The following is an 18,044-nucleotide window of genomic DNA, read 5'->3' as shown; positions in this document are numbered from 1 at the left end:
TTCCACAGTCTTACACAATTCACAGCTCACCATATTCTTTAAGAGTGTTTAATAGTTGATAATGTTCTTACAAATCATCCCATATCTAGGAATGTGGCTTTTTTGTTTACTTTTTTCCTAGAATGAGTAGCACTTATAAACATGACTGGTTCATTGTAAATGTTCAGAAAACAATGAATGAATGAATGACCACTCATATGTAGGACAGTTCCAGAGCAATACTATGCTCAGGATACTTTCTTCCATGATTATACTTATTATATAACATGTGTGAAGGATTCAAAGTCATTTCATATAAAGAGCAGCTGAAATTGGCATCGTCAAGGAGATTAAATAAAAACATCTACCCAAGGCAGGGATGGACACATGAAGCATGATATGACATGGTCCCCAATGGCCGCCTTGCTTCTGCTAACAGTGTGTCTGGTTTTCCAGATAAGAAGTTTCTGTTTTCATTAGGTTATAAGAGTAGCTTGAGAAAGGGTGAGGGATGAGATCACAGTCTGAATTTGTAAAAGTTTGCCTTCCAGAACAGAACTGCATGCCTATCACCTACCATATCTTCTTTATCTTCCCCCGTTGATCATCTACCACAGCACTAATACCCTGTACATGATGAGAACTCAGTACATTTTTGAAATGAATTAATGGATTCGTTAAGGTTGCATCTTTTTTTGTTTTAAACTTTTAATTAGGCAGCTTTCCTGCATGACTTGAGGAGTAAAGGAGTCATGACCTGGAGCCCTCAGGAGACTCTGCTTTAGACAAGAAACAATAGTTTCAAAGAATCTATAAATTGTTTCAAGAGAAGAAGACTGATGCCTTTTTATTGAGTCTGTCTTTTACTGGTGCATATTGTTTCATGAGTCCCCATTGTGCCACTTTAAGTCCTCTTGGATGGAAGATTCATTCCCCTGTTAGTGTAAGAAAGTTCACGTACTGCTAAGTGCTGTGCATAGCGATAGAAGTCTATTAATAATACATATGTGGAGTTTGGCTAGCGAAGCCATCTGCTGAAGGGCAAAGAGCTTTGCACTTCAGAGTAGCTTTCCGTAATCAATAGTCCCACTCTATTCAATAAAAAATTACCAGAGCATAAAATATCTAAAGTGTGATCTGTTCCCTTTATTTTGGTCATCTGTTCAGCAAAAAAATGACAAGTTAATTCTGTCCTAATGCATTTACAACTTTAAAAGGATGATAGACATTATCATAAATTAGTCATGCTGCAATACACTGATTTTTAATATACAGACATTGAATTTGAATACCTTACACTAGGGTTTCAATTACAAGAGTGTTTGCAAATCTATATGTGCTTAGTCAAAACATGACCATTAACGAATGCGATCATTCTTTCAATCTGTCATCGTTAAATCACTTAAGATTCTATTCCATGTTGCTTTGCTTTAAACCCAAGTTTTAGAAGGAGAAAAGAATTCCACACTTTGTAAGCAATTCCAAGCCTTGTGAAAGTGATAAAGCATACATTCTAAAGGGCAGAGATTGCTATAAAACTCTGATGGGCCTGCAATCCTGTTGCTATTAGAATCACTTTATGTCACATTAGTAGGACGGAGGTATTTTAAAAATAGTCACTAAATGTGCCCACTTTTCTAATTTTGGCTTTGCTAATTTAGGATGTCTCTACTCATTGCTTCACAACAATGAATCCATTTCTTACTCCTTCTGCCCTCCCTCCTTCCATTTGAAGAATAGTTTGAGTACAGGATTCCTTGAATTAGACGTCACTGTCTGGAAGACAAGCTGGTTATCTCGGCAATTGAATTTGGAGGCCTTGAATTGCTTTTCCTAGTCCAGAATTTGTCTCCTGTATTTCTTAATGGGAATATGTATTTCTACCGTTAGAAATTTTTCTTTGATTTAATCTTGGTTTCTTCTTTAAGCTGCATGCACCTTCTTAGAATGAGAACATTTTAATATTAACTTTTTTTATAGTTTATTTTATTCCAGTATAGGTAAGAGTATTATATTAGTTTCAGGTGCGCAATATAGTGATTCAGCAATTCCATACATCACCCGGTGCTCATCATGACCAGTGCATGCCTAACTTTTAATATGTATCATGTGGATACATTTATTGACCATTTCCTAAGAGGAGACCTACATTATGGGGAACATATGAACAGATTGGGCACTGAGTTTCAGGTGTGAGAGAAGGATTTGGAAGGCAGATTCTAGAAAGTAAATGAAGAAAAACTGAATTTCACAGTTACAATACATGATTGCCCTGATATATGGGTTCTTGTCCCCATTCCTGGGCTGTCTCATTTAAGAATTCACTTCCTCAGGCCAAGTCCAAGATTTACTTGTCCTCGTAATGGCTGGGCAGGTAGCTACCTATTGCCAACTGAACTTATTTTCTATATCCTTTGATCAACTTTCTTTGGTTTGCCATTCACTATTTTAATCTATCTGTCATTTCATTAACAAGATGTGCTTCAGAGTCAGATAAATCTGATTTTGAACCTTGCTCTTCCAATTACTTATATGATCTTGGAAGAATTATTTCTTTTTTATTCCAATTATCCCATCTGTAAAGGGGAAAGCATACTTTCCTCATAGGATTGTTGGGAAGATTTAATGAGGTTACATGCCTGAATTTGTCAATGCAGTACCTAGCACGGAGTAGGCGTGCAAAAGCTATTGGTTATTGTCATTACTACTTGAAGGATGTGTCATGATACTCTAGGAGCTCAAATAAATTAACCCTTGGCTATTGTGTTCAGCCAGAACACTTGAAAAAAGCAAATGGATCCTACACATTTGTAGGATGAGCACTGAGTAGTGTCTTTCATTCCATGGCTCTCTTAACCCACTTGAGGCATTTCCATAATGGATTTCAAAGTGCCATGTACCCACAGGAGGTAGGACTCTGGCCTTTGAAATTCCCATATTTCCTTCTTAACCAAAGGACAAAATGAAGGTGTGTTAAAAGGCAGCAGAGTTGGGAGAGAGAAGGTGGAAAATGTCTTTGACAGGACTTCACTGTTGAAGAGACTGTCCCAGGCAGTCAGGCAGCCAACTTGTCTGGGGCTGGAGGACCATTGCTGTCACAGCTTCTAAAGGAGAAAGTGAGTACCATTAGCCAAGAAGACTCCTTTGATTCCTCATTCTGTCAGTCCCTGGAGACACTTTGCCAGGTTGAGGGAGATCGGGATGTTCAGGTTTCATGGTTGCGGGGTGATTTGTTGACTAAACGTAGGTAAAGCTTTTGAAACAAATAAAGAGGTTGAGGAAAGACTGTGGAAGACGGGCAGTTAAAAAAGGAATATAGAAGTCCTTTTCTGGTGAGCATTTTCCCTCTGCTGCTTGCTGGGCTGGTGTTTTCTCTGAGGTGGTAAACAATTGAGGTAGTGATAAATGCCTTATATTTTTTCAGAGAATTTGCCGTTTGCCAGTGAATAGAATTCAGGTGTTGTTGGTTAATGAGCTACCGACAGGGTTTTTGTTACTTTATATAAAACCATAGTCATTAAACTTTTCATTTTTCTCCCTAATGACTTCCAAAATTCTTCCATTACTAATTCTTCTAGGGTCACAATAAATTAATTGAAAAAGCTATTTATACAGCTTGGCCCAGTCCTTTCAAACAAGCAAACAAATTGCTGTGACTTGCTGTAATTCTGAACTCTGTGTTTCTTTTATGCTCTTTGCTGAATTTTGGTTGTTGGAAGTTAGGCCATGGTATTCCTGGATCTCTAACATTAGGACTTGATGAAATCAATGAAATCCTCATACATAAAACGTTACTGTGTGTGTGTGTGTATGTGGTGTTTTCTGTGGAAGCAAGGAGCAAATGTACATGTAGAAGGATATAAGCAGAAAGGGAATTAGCATTTATTGAACATTTGTTACGTGCTGTGTTCAGCATGTGGGTTTATTATACCCATTTTACAGATGAGGAAACAGAACTGGGCCAAGGTCACATGTGCCTAGTAAGTGGCAGAGCATAGGTCCATTGAGCTGAAAATCATGCCTGTTGTCTATACCACACTGTTCCCCTTTTTGCCTACCTTATTTGCTAATTATATCATAGGAGTTTCCTACTCAGTTGCTGTATCTGACCCCCTCCTTAATGGCCAGGGAGCTCTTCTGCTAGGCAACCGGTGGAGGAAGAGGGTCTGAAGTAAGCCCTTGGTAACCATCCCCCCCAACAAACCCTTACCCCATTGCACCTTGCCCTGGAATACAGAGCCACCTGCCCTGAGACTCTGATACATGAGGGATAAGCCTTTTGCTTGGGTGACCACGGAGAACAGGGTGAGAACTTTGAGTGAGGAGAAAAGGCTTCAGAACTTGACCTCTGGAGAAGGCCTGCCTCTGGGAAGAACCAAACTTTTCTCGGTCTCTCACGCCCGGGAATTGGAAACAGATTATTGTCTGTATTGCCTACCTAAGCAGGACCTACACTCCGAAGTTTTGTCCTGCCTACTGACTAAGCTTCCAGCCTTGGAGAACCACGTGAAAATGAAGTAGGGAAGCTGAGGGCGATCAGTTGTATCACAACAAACCCCACAGGATTGTCCAAATCCTTTTCCTACCATGGGATTTTCATAAGACTTATGATTGTCAGCTCTCAAGCTTTTTAGAGTGATGCCATGCATTGTGAAGGAGTTTGATCACTATTAGGTTTCTTAGAGATTTGCTTTCTTATTTTGATGTCTGTGACTTGATTTCAATTTTACGCTAGTTTCTGAAAGGCCAGGGTTTTTGTGACACACACTTATTTTTATTGCTTTTTTTTTTTTCTTTTAAGCAATCGCAAAGCTGAGGAATTTTTCCTCAAATCTGAAATGGGACAGCAGTTATGAGAATGTTCTTAGGTTTTGTTTATTTTTCTAGAAGTTAATGAGACTATGGGTATTTATGTGAATGCTGTAGGGTTCTATTAATGCTGTGGGCTTGAAGAATGTTGTAATAATCCCCAAAAGGAAATTCTGTCTGAAATATTGTCCAGGTATGAGTGCAATGTTGTTATGGTTGTTTTGTTTTCAGCAAGCTGTGTACAAACTCTGTTGTGTTTTCTCTCCTTGTGTATGTGTGTGTGTGTGTCTATTACTATGTATCTTAACCAGGAAGATATATTCCTAAATCAGTTTAAATAACAATATTTCTGCATATATAAAAAAGTAACTCATCAGTTAAATGTAATGCCACACTGTTAACTCATTTTTAATGTGTATGCCTTCATCCCAATGGGGTCAAATAAATAGAAATACTTTCCTATATCAAGGAGGTTGAAAAGTTGGTCATCTCTATCCATTTAAAACCATGTATCCCCAACTTCGCACATTCACACACTACTATCCTACTAATTTCAAAAGGCTGACTTTCACATAGTCATCCAGAAGTCTGTGAAGTGATACCCCATGACAAGGTCAGCTGCTATGGAATAGGCTCATCTGGTTTCCATCTTCTTCCTCTGATTCTTCACTCTCTTATGGCTTCAGAGCTGAGACACAACCCCTGTTTATCCATTTCTTCACTCCTCTCATCCCATATTGCTACCATGAGAGGCTACTGGGATTTTTTTTCCCTAGGAGATAAAAGGGATTTAGTACCCAAAGCCAATTGACTTTTTTATCCATAGGTGAAGATTTGGCCCTAGAAAAAGAGATTATTAAATACATTTGATGTCATGACTTACATTTTCTTTAGAATCTTATATTTTCCTTACTTCTTCTTCTTCTTTTGAATAAATCAAATTTCTTTTAAATAAATCCAGGTATTCCTGGAGGACCTCTGAATGGAAAGAATGTCAAGTCTCTCTTCTCCTCGAGCAGCAGGACCCCCACTGGCATGTGACGGGACCCGTTTGTGGAGGTGGGATCCAGACCCGGGACGTATACTGTGCCCAGAGCACCCCAGCGTCCACCGCACAGAAGGCCAAGGAAGGTAGGCAGCCAGTTCCAGGGACAGATGATGCTGCTGATTGGAAGGGAAATCAACTCTAACACCATCTCCTCATATTCTCCTTGATATTATGGACCCTCAGCCCTCACAGATTTAATATTTGTTTTGTCGAGAATTTGCAGATCAGTCCTAAGTTTTGCTACTTGCAATAATTGGGAATAGTTAAAAATAAGAGCAATAATAATAACGTCAGCCTCAAAGGATCATTGTGAAAATTAAATGAGAAAATATACCTAAGTGCTGTAGCAAAAATAAATGCTACCAGCTGAGAGGGGCTGGTAGACTGCAGTGAGTCAATTGGTCATGCATTAGTAGCATTCTTTTTTTGTTTTGTTTCGTTTTCTCCCAAGAAGGTTGTTTGTATGAATTTGTGAATGTAGGAATTTAAGACATATCACCTTCAAATGTTGAGGATCTAGTTTTACTGGCAAGTTTCAAGTAACGTGAAAAGGAAGAGAAAGGGGGCAGAGGAGGAGGAGAAACAACTTTTCTCCACATTAGGCTCTCTGATAGGCAGGTACAACCTCAGCAGGAGTCCACTTGTTCCAGAGTTTGAGACAGTGATAACAGATAGGGACTGAAAAACTGGGCCAGATTTATTTATGTCTATTGATTGAAAGCCAAAAGTGAGCAATAATGCTTCTACTCCGGAAGAATGTGTGGCCTGTCCCAGCCACATCAGAGGACATAGCAGTGCCCTCTGCAGAAGTAGTCAAGGTGCGAAAGTTTTCTTGAGTATGTACATAAATCCTCTACTGTAGAATTTGGTTATAAACGCATGATGCAAGCTTTCTTGGCATGGAAGTGCATGCATTTTACCCTATAAAGCTTTTCATACCAGGTACTTTTTTTCTTGAGTTTATGTGACATGGCCTCTCAACATTCCAGAGGCGTCTACAACCATAACCTTGGATAATTCACCCTCTGACTCATAGAGTCTTTACAGATCTTTACAGAATCCTTAGTGTTTGCTTGAACAATTAAAGTTACAGTGTTTCATTCAATTTTCTTCCTTATCTAATGTCACTTTTGAAAAGTGACAGTTTACACACTTTCTATTCCAGGGTAGAACATGACTATGCTTACTTCTCTGACTTCGGAATAACAGGATTTAGATAAAGAACTCTAGATTATTCTTTCAGACCTTGGTAATCGTTTTAGTCTAACTCTCTTTCTTCCTTTTTACTATTGTCTATAGTACTAGGGTTTCCAGGGGTCAGCAACTGCATTAAAGACATAGTATAGCCTACTACGAACTTGGTAGTCATTAACAAAGGCTTTATTTTGCTCTTGTGTGGAACTGAACAGGAAAGATTGTTCAGCTATTACTTTCCATTCTGATAAACACCTAATTTCCTACTGTTAACATTTATAGATATACCGTGACACATCCGACAACATGAGAATTTCTTCTTGGTTCAAGTTAAACATAAGAGAACAATTGAATTGCTATTGTAAGTGACCAGTGAATGTGTTTGCCCGATTAAAGAGACCAGATTTAAATGTTTCTAACCTTTTCTGCTAATGCAGTAATAAAGGCCAAAATTAGGGGCGCCTGGGTGGCTCAGTCGTTAAGCGTCTGCCTTCGGCTCAGGTCATGATCCCAGGGTCCTGGGATCGAGCCCCGCATTGGGCTCCCTGCTCAGCGGGAAGCCTGCTTCTCCCTCTCCCACTCCCTCTGCTTGTGTTCCCTCTCTCGCTGTGTCTCTCTCTGTCAAATAAATAAATAAAATCTTTAAAAAATAAAAATTAAAATAAAAAAAAAAGGCCAAAATTGGTGACAGGTTTTGCATTTCAGCTTTTGTGAACATTGCTTTTTTTTATGTTAGATTGTAGAGAGAGAAGGAATTTTAATAGCATTGATTTTGGAAACTCTTTTCTCAATGACAATTGACTTTCCCACAGGTTAATTTTTCCTTAGACTCTAGGATACTCTCTTCAATCTCTAGAGTCAAATTGCTTAACTTTTCTTCCCTATAAAATCCCACCATCCACTATGAGTTCGCTGCTCTGCATTTCAAGAACCTGATCTTAGAGGAACACGACTCTGAGGAAAACACTACCACCACCACCCATGAATCAAAACCAAAGCCAAAACCAAAATAAAGCACCAAACCAAGACCCATTTCCATAGGTCTCTCCTGCAATAGAATAAAATAGAATCTAAATTCCAGAATGCGGAGGAAAAAAAAAAACCCTAAAGGAATGCTAATTCTATCCCAAGTGCCTCCAAGTCTCTTACATAGGCTGGATACTGAGGTAGAATTCTCTGTTAGCAACTTAGACATCCCAGTCCCCATTTAACCTCAATTCATGGTGCTTATAGAAATGGCATAATACCTATGGCATATTTACCTAGTTCTTTTGTTCAGTGTTCAGGTAATGTTTTAAATGCAGCCAAAATAGTGCTGTAACAATCAATATGAGAAGCATTACCTGCAATAGTAGCCAAGCCAATAGAATTGGGAATGAAAATGTAGAAGAGTATTTATGATTTTGTTTACCAGTTATTGTGGAGAGAATTGTGTTTCTCATGTATAATTCAGAAATATCGGCAAGAGTGATGCTTACCTGTAAGTCTAAAAGTTTGGTTTGGTGAGACCATTTTCTTCTTGCTCTTTTCTCAAATGAAATTAAAACTACTCAGCCTGCATTCAAGCATCATTTCTCAGGAGATAAAGCATTGAAATAAAGAACACACCTTCAAAATCTAATAAAGACTGGGACATAGATATTTTCCATTCATGAAAACATGGCCCGGAGACTGAAATATCAACAAATATGGAGTGAAATGACGTAGAAATAGAATGTATTTATATGGTGAAGAACCCCCCCCCCGAAAAAAAATAAACCTAAATAAAAAATTGGGGAAAGGTATTGGTGTGCTTGCAATTAAGAAGAACACTTACTGAATTTTTTTCTTATTTCAGATTCATTATTTGGCATTAAATGGACACAGCTCTTTTAAGGATGGGACACAGTTTAGCTTTGAGTTGTTAAATGCATTAGTTGCTTCCCCCACTCCAGTAAGATTAAGTAGTTCTTAAAAGTCCTACATCTTTATCATGTTGGGCCCAGAGTTGACATTAAGGAAGTACATGGTCAGATAAGGGAATGTGTCCTGGGATGTTAAGTAGTATATGGAGACTTAAAGTATTTTGGGTGTAAGTAGTATATGGAGACTTCGTATGTTTGAGTTGCAGGCTTTAATTTTGACCTGTATAGAACTTTGATAAGCCACGTGAATGTTGTTCCTGTCTTTTGGGTCATTATATTGTTTTTAAATATATTGATTTGGTGAGTAAAAAGTGGATGAAAAATCACAGTCTTTTTTTTTTTTAGTAATTCATTAAGTGCCAGCTATGTTTTAGACTGTACTAGACACTGATATGATGAAGGTGCCTCTCATTACTTTATAGTTTTTTTTTAAGTTGGAACAGCAATCGAACTAACGGTTATGCTATAGTGTCATAAGTAATGTGATCATTATATATATAATATGGCTAAAATCATTTAATGATGTCTGAGGGTTATCTTCATAAAGGAGGTAATGCTTAAAGAGAGTTTGTAGGATCATTAGGAAAGAATGTTCTCAGTGGGGGCAGAGGGGACATATGTAAAGGAATGGAGACATTTGTGTTCAGTGGTGGCATGTGAATTGCTGTGAGGGGAGCCCAGGGAATAAGGAAGTGACAGTGACACTGGAAATCTAGGCCTTTTGTGCTATCCTGGAGGTGAGACTTCGTTTTTGAGATATGGGTACAGCCTTTCTTTCCCCACTGCAGGTTTTTAAGCAGAGAAGAAATCTCATATTCTTAGTTGTCTATAAGAATGCATAAATGTCAGTATACCAAGAGAATTCTCGGGAACGCTCATGTCCTACTTGCAAACTTATCTGGTTATCCAAGAAGTTTTTGAGATATGAAATAAAGTAATTTACATTATGAACAGATGAACAGGTTTTTTAAGGGGCAATTGAAAGAGCTATCTATTCCACCATCATTTGAGGGCCTATCTTTAGAAATTGGTTTTAAAGTCAATAAACTCATTTGGGTGTGAGAATAAAGTTTAAGGAAAAAATGCTCTTAGAACTTCCTTTGGTGTTGACTCTTAGAGGAGAAATGGGTTAACAGCATTTTCCTCTCACTTTATGCTAACAGAGACAGAAATAACTGGATGAATAATTAACAGCAGGCTATTTGATGGCAGTTCACATGAGACCAAAAGATAGAAGACAATTGTAATCATTCTACTTTGGAAACATCCTCAATTATTGGATGTTGGGGTTAAGCTGTAGGAGAAAGTCAGTATATGTATAGTTCATATAATACATATTTATATTTCAAATATTCTCTCCAGACATTCTCCCCAAAGTGTGAAAGCTGAGAAAAGTTTAGGAAGAGAATATTAGATATTCAAAGGCAATTAGGTCACCATGAGCCTAAACTGAGATTGGTTTCTACTGGTTCCATTTCATTGCTTATGTATCTAAGTTTAGTGGTTTTTTTTTTTTTTTTTAATCAAGTATAACAAACTAGTTTTAGTGTGATACAGCAAATGTTTGTTGAATTGCAGTGCTTAGCAGGAATATTGAAGAGTTCTTACTTTACCACTCATTAAATTATCAGGCTGTTCGTGACATTAAAAATGTCTTATTTAGCTCAAGATATAATTCAGATGATTGAAATGGGAATAGGAGGGAGCTGGCCTGGACAAATGATAGAGGTGGGATATTTGAGGAGAAAGTCTAGCATTAAGTAGAGGCTACTCCTGGGAAAAATAAATGACTTGTGGAAAAATGGATCTTTTAGACAACACGTGAGTGAGTCCTGCTTAATTTGATTTCCTGAAGAGGAAGAACGCATGTCCTTCTTCATGCAATATATTGTTATATATTTTTTCAAAATCAGCACAACAAAACTGATAATTCAGTGCCATGTGCTACTGAAACCAAAGCTTGTGGCATCATGCAGGAGCAAGATTGTCAAGGACCTAGAACTAAATGCGAGTTTGAATTTTCTAATTCTTTTACCAGTGGTATTTTAGCTTTGCTATTCCTCCTGCACTAGGCTCATACCCCTGTAAAACACATCACTTTTTGCCTGATATCCAGTCATTGATATCATTGTCCTTGTCACACATTAGGCTATAAAGCCCTTGAAGGCCATTCTTGAGGTCCTACTTTGTTTTTCCAAGTGCCAGAGCCCAGCATGTAAATAGAAAATTGCAAATGCATATGGAATTCAAAATGAAAAGCCCATCAAGTGAGAGACTGATATATTAAGTTTTGTTGGATTCTTTTTGCTTTATGGACAGCACAGAGAAAGAGATTGCTTTACTGTTTAAAAAAAAAAAAATGATCTGCTGTTTGGATATCAGCATTCCTTGCCAAGCCCAGGTGGTCCACAGGGCCTGGAATGGAATCAGGTAAAATGGAATATCTGAGGATCATGAAGTGATGGAAATAGTCCATGGGGAAAGATTGAGAAGGAATGCAAAGGAGAAAACAAGGAGGGTCACTGGGCCAGGGAGGTCTGCTTGGACTCAAACAGTGGCATTGCCGAGTGATCTTGGCCTGTGACACTAAGTAGTTGATTTCTGAATAATTTCCAGAGTTAAATATATTCCTCTTGATCTCTAGAGAAAAAAAGATTATAGAAGCCATAAATGCTTTCAAATTATCTATGTCCATCTGTTTTAGTTTTGATCTTCAACAGTCTAGGAAGGGAGATCTGTCAGTCAAAGAATAAATATCTTAGGAGAAAATGAAGATTTTAGGGAAGAAGAGATTAAACCAGTGGGATGTGGGGAACATAGGATAGGTTCATGAAGAAGAAAACTTTTATGTGGACACAAAAGAAGGGCAGATGTTTAGACAGGTGTCCATGTGAAGAGGACAGAATCCTAGGTGAAACAAGCCATTAGAGTAAAGGCACAGAAGTAGAATGTCATAGAACATACTTAGAGCAAAACCAGGAATGAAGTTGGGCATGAATATGGGGCAGCTGAAGGTAAGTGCTGTGGATTTAAGGTAGTCAGGTGGAATTCTAGGCTATGGTATTAGGCTTTATAATCATCAGACCATGAGATGGTAGCAATTACACTATTACTTTCTTTATCCCTGTCCAACGCCCTGGGCTCCAACAATATGGAACACTTTCTTTAGCTTTCTAGGCCTTGGGAGCCAGTGTCTGTCTGACCACTGACCACTATCCTCTGTCTCCCTCTCCAGCCCCCAACCTCCAACACAAACCTCTCCTCTGGCTCTGGCCTGTCACCTGAATTACACCTACTTCTCAACAATTGCTCCTTCTGGGAACCTTTAGAGACCACCTGGGGTCTCTGATCCTCAATGGTCAAAGCACTTTGTTTCACTCCATTGCAATTGCTTGCTTGTGTGCACCATTAGGCAGGGTACTCTGTAAGGTCAGGGGCCGTATCTGTTGTTCATTGTTGTTTCCCCAACACTCAGCACTGTCTCTGACACAGAAAAGATACTTGAATTGAATTCAAGCTCTGCCCCTTCTCATATTCCTTTCCACCTTCTTTCTTTCTCTTGATTGATGCTCTACAAGCATGTAGATCTGCTTTCAGACTTGGGTAAGACACCACATTGTGATGTGTGGGCTCTGGCTTCCTGAGGAGCAGCTGAGGGGCTAAGGTGTTGCAACCTGGAAGTGGAGGAGACTTAGCTCCTTAAGGTGTGAAACTTCACCAGGAGGAAACAGGATTGAGGAGGGAGCCAGGCTATTTCCAGTGCACCTGTATATTATTCCAATATATTCTCGCAGTCCTTCCAGAGAAATTCTGTTTTCCAAATACATGAACCTGCTATGTATCTGTGTGGTTTAATGCAAAATGGTAGTCAGCACAGTAACACATCACATAGCATTTCTTCATTTTTCCTTTGCTTGCTTCGCTCCTCCCGCTTTCTCTCCATCATTGCCTCCTGACCTTGTACCTCCCAGATAAAGTATTAACACCTGAATTCTCATTGCAGGCTCTGCTTTCTAGAGGCTCAGTCACAGCAAAACAATGAATATGTGTCAAATGAAAGAATGAGAGACACCGTTTTTAAGGATTTACTCTACTAGTCTACATGAGACCTGGTACCAGCCTGTAGTATGACAGGGGCTGTAAATAGCTCTTCTTTTCGTCTTTTATTCTCCTTCTTTCTTCTCCCCAACCTCATTTTTCTTCCTCTTCTTTTATATATTTTTCTCTTCCTCATCATCCAGTTTTTTTCATTTCTTCCCCTTCCTCATCTTTTCCTCTTTTTTTAATCTTGCATAAATCTTTAGAGCAGCAACGGTTTTAGTAACTGTGGTAGACGACACAGCAGTTAGCACTGCATCTGGCCAAAGGCAGATAAGAGCTCAATGGGTATTTCTTGAACAAATGAATAAACCCTCTGCATATAGTCTTACCCTTCCGTTTTAGGCATTTCTTTTCACTTCGGAACAACTTTTCCCTTTATTTCAATTGTTCACGTACACCTGCACTTCATTAATGAACAGTTAGATTCTCCTTTTCAGGGTAGAAGATTGCGTTTAGAAAAACATGCTGAGACTAGTGCATTTACAATCTTTACTTGGGTGTCTTACTGAACTTCATTTTGTCAGCTGGATTAGATTTTTCATGAACACCAAGCCAAGAGGTAATGAGGTTCCTCTTGGCAGTGCAATTTCTGAAACGAAGTTATTCCTTCCAAATCTATTTCTCCAGCCTTGTTGAATATGTGAATTCCCCGGCAAGGAGGATATAGAAGAATCTTCCCCTTATTGTCCAACTCTTCCTGCAGGAAAATTTCACAGTTTCCTCCTCAACTTATTCTAGTACTTAACATTTTCCATGCTCTACTTTGAATTTGTCATCAGGTTCTGTCCTCAAGAGAGGAGTTGCTTAGAAAGACCTCTGTGTGCTTAAGATGGGTTAAATGACTCCTTGTGTCGTCTGGCCATTTTTTTAGGCATACTAGGAGGTGGTGGAGAATCAATCCCCACATCAATGGAAAAGCTGGAAACCAGCTGAATTGCGGTGCCACTTCTCATTCAAACATTCTGTGGGTCTCCATATGGAAAATATAATTACAGTTCATTTTATTCTTTTAAGAATTGTTTTTCTAAGACTTTAATTCTGTTTCCGACTCTTGGTGAAATGTATCCAAGGTGTCCAGTTCTTTCTAGACACAGAGCTCAGTACTGGACCCTGATAGTTCTATGTAAATAATATATAGCATTTTAAATTCGGTGTTCCCCAGATTCTTCATTATCCTGCACAATCCCATATCAGATCCTTTTCCAGTGTTCCAGAATTAGGAAATTGTCTTTCTTCCTGCCAAGTGCTTATGCTAGAAACCTGAGCAACATCCTTGATATTTTACTGTCATTCATCTCTTTGCCCACATTCAGTCTAGCACCACATCCTGTTAATTCTACTTCCAGACATATACTTGGTTTATTCCATTTATTTTATCTATTTCCTCTTCTAGCATTATTTCTCACATGAACTGCTATAATAGTTTCCTAGCGGATTTTCCTCCTACTCTTCTCCTTCTAAATAGAGGGGGAGCATGGGCTTACAGACCCACTACCTCTGTCTTACCCTGTCACTTATAAGCTGTGTAATCTTGGATGAGTTAATACTTTCACCTTCAGCTTCCTCATTTGTTAGATAGAAATAATGATAATTCCTGGCTCATCAAATGAACATACACACACACACACTTACACACCACTTAGAACAGAGCCTTATATGATAAGCACTTAATAACTATTAGCTATGATTATTTTCCTTCTCCATACTTCTGCCAAAGCAACCTTATAGGAAAGCTTATCTGAGTGTATGATTCCCATGCAAAATGACTTCAGTGACTTTTTCTAAATTAAAACTTCTTTAACATCACTCACAGAGCCATGTATGATCTGGCCCTTGCCTACCTCTGCAGCCTTCCCTTGCTCCACTGCCCCTTCCACTCATTCTATTTCAGCCACACTTGGTGGCCTCGGGCGAGTTTAGCTGACCATTCTGTGCATGAGTTTCCATCTTGTGGTTAAAAGCTAGCATTGCATCATCTAGATAGCAAACATGAGCATCACAGACCTGGGACTTAAGCATCCTGACTCAGAGCTAAGTCACTTCCACGGTCCACTGAGGAGACTAGTCATTGTCCCTGTCTCAGTGCAGAGGAGGATAGGAGGATGAGAGGCCCGTGGAAAGTGGGGGATATCTGGCTGAGCAGCCACTTTCTAGCAACAACTGTATGCTTTGGAAGGGAAATGCCAATCTTTGAGGGGCAGCTCACTGTCTCTGGCACAGGCCCTATTTCCTATTAATCATCTCCCTGTATTATTCCTAAGGTTGTGGTAACGAATTACCACAAATTTAATGACTTAAAACAACACAAATGGATTATCTTATAGTGCTGGAGGTCAGAAGTCCCAAATGGGTCTCACGGGGCTAAAATCAAGATGCCAGCAGGGGTGTGTTCCTTTTGGGGGCTGTGAGGGAGAATCCTTTCCTTGCTTTTCCCAGCTTCAAGGGGGCTCCCCTTATTTCTTGGCTCATGACTCCTTCCTCTATCTTCAAAGCTAGCAACATACCATCTTCAAATGTCTTTCCGACTATGACTCTTATGCCTCCTTCTTCCATGTATAAAGACCCTTGTAATTACATTGGGCACACCCTGATAATCCAGGATAATCTTCCCATCTCAAGGTCAGCTGATCAGGAATGTCCGTTCCATATGACCTTAACTTCCCTTTGTCACATAACCTAATATTCACAGGTAGTAGACAGTAAGATTTAGACATGTTTGGATGGCCATTATTCTGCCTACCCAAACCCCTCCCAATTCTTCTGAGATATAAATAATACTTGGGTTTATTAAAATGAAACAAGAGGGTCATCCTTATGAATATATGGATTATGTGGTGTGATGTAATGGGGTACAGAGGTCTAGTTAGCTTAGTAAGAACAAACTTAGTTCTGAAGTGGGGATTCCCATGTTTGAGCACCAGCTCCCCCATTTCCTAGCCATGTGATGTTGGGCAAGTCATACAGCCTCTTTCAGTGTCCAGTTTTCTCATGTGTAACATGGAGATGCCAAGAGACTTGTCAAGATTAAATGAGATGATCTGTGTTTAAAGGAGAAACAATTATAGTGCAGTGCCTGATGCATAGTAAGCATTCAGTAAGCTGGTTTTCTCCTTTTGAGATGCTGAAGGCTTTGCTTTTTTGTGCTTTCACACATTTACTGAAGTCCTGCCATAGGCTAGACATTACATGAAATATTAGAGATCGAGGGATGAACAAATCAAACTTAAATATTAGGAAGTCAAAGCCAATTTGGAGAGAGAAACATAAAAACAAATCATGTACGTTTAATACAATGAGTGTTATGTTACGGGTGTTGTAAAAAGCATTTTTAAGATAAAGGATTAAAAAGCAAACAACCTAGAAGGTGAAAGAGTACGCCATTGAAAGTTTCTGTTGAAATGCCAACACTTCAGCTTTCTCATCTGTGAAATGAGATGTTCGAATATGATCCAGTGGCAAAATCTGTTTTAGTAATAAGATTATGTAATCTATTCTCTCTTGGAAGGGGTTAAGTTGAACAGCCAAAAGGGCATGACCCAGGCACTGGCCTGGACACTTTGCTGGCCTGAATCTAGTACAACATGTGGGTGAGGGATCACTCCTTAAGCTCCCTAGCAGTTAATACCTACTTGAGCTTAGTCAGTCATTGAGAACTTAGCACTACCCTGAGTTCTCTATGAGCTTTCAGAACTGACCCCTCATACATTTGGTACTGTACTAGAAATTTGGGAGCTGGGTACATCAGCATCCCTCTCAAAGCATCCCAGTTGATTTTAATGGAAGAAGCCATGCGTTAAGCATTCCATTGCAATAGTTCAACATAGAAAAAGTGGTAGATGTGAGATTTTTGGAATGTATAATAGAACACGTGATGGAAGTTTAGATTTTTCAAAAAATTTCCCAGGGCTGTTCTGTTACTTAATTGAAATGATCAGTCATAAAGTGACTCTCCAGGATTTCTTAGCACACAGAGAGAGCGTTGAAAGACAAACAGTTCTGAGAATCACACAGAGCCCATTGTAGGAAGAGCTATTTGTAAGCTTGAATAAGAATAACTGACATAGGGGTGACTGGGTGGCTCGGTCGTTAAGCGTCTGCCTTCAGCTCTGGTCATGATCCCAGGGTCCTGGGATCGAGCCCCGCATCGAGCCCCGCATCGGGCTCCCTGCTCAGCGGGAAGCCTGCTTCTCCTTCTCCCACTCCCCCTGCTTGTGTTCCTGCTCTCACTGTGTCTCTGTCAAATAAATAAATTAAATCTTTAAAAAAAAAAAAAAGAATAACTGACATACACACATATCAAGAACTGGGAAGGATCTCAGATATCAGTCTACTTGCAAGCTAACATGTTAGCTGGCAACTATTCTATAGATCCTGACAGAAGACGCCAGCCCCCTGGTCAGAGACCAAGGGTACTTTGTCACCCGCAGTAGCGTCAGTCACCAGGTCTGCGTTTGTTTCTGGAGCCCCAGCTCCCACAGCGCAACACATCATCAGGGACACACACGCCTGCACACCAAGTGCCTTCTGTGACAGGAGAGACATACTGAGCTTCAGAAATCCCAATCTTTGATAAGGGGACTGAAAAAAACCTGCACAACCTTTGCCCCAGAGGGTGACATTATCCTTCTCTTCCAAGGCTATTTGCTATATAAACATCCTTGGAAAGGTAGTTTGGAACAAAAGCTGTCAGTATCTCTAATGACAAGATATGCAGAAATACGACAAATCCACGGAGAAATTGTCTTCCAGCAACAACACACACGTGCACGCGTGCGCACCCAGACATACACACTTTCCAGGGCACCTGGGTGGCTCAGTCAGTTAAGTGTCTGCCTTCGGCTCAGGTCATGATCTCAGGGTCCTGGGATCGAGCCCCGCATCGTGCTCCCTGCTCAGCGGGGAGTATGCTTCTCCCTCTCCCTCTACTGTTCCTCCTGCTTGTGCTTTCTCACTCTCTTTGTCAAATAAATAAATAAATAAATAAATAAATAAATAAATAAATAAATAAA

The 18,044-nt window shown here is 39.5% G+C and overlaps 1 protein-coding gene across 1 annotated transcript in view; it reads left to right on the top strand.

Moving 5' to 3' along the window:
* The window catches only part of LOC118011686 (thrombospondin type-1 domain-containing protein 7B-like), a 77,264-nt gene extending 70,996 nt beyond the window's left edge, over positions 1-6,268 (top strand). The window contains exon 5 of the mRNA XM_035006544.1: positions 5,750-6,268. Within this exon, the coding sequence (XP_034862435.1) occupies positions 5,750-5,978 (229 nt within the window). The 3' untranslated portion in view covers positions 5,979-6,268. The remainder of the gene's footprint in view (positions 1-5,749) is intronic.
* Positions 6,269-18,044: the final 11,776 nt, after the last annotated feature.

This window comes from Mirounga leonina, unplaced genomic scaffold (genome assembly GCF_011800145.1).
Source record: "Mirounga leonina isolate KUSES-001 unplaced genomic scaffold, KU_Mleo_1.0 Mir_151, whole genome shotgun sequence".
Taxonomy (NCBI): Eukaryota; Metazoa; Chordata; class Mammalia; order Carnivora; family Phocidae; genus Mirounga; species Mirounga leonina.
The sequence above is the reverse complement of the archived record's forward strand: the minus strand, read 5'-3'. Positions and strand labels throughout refer to the sequence as shown.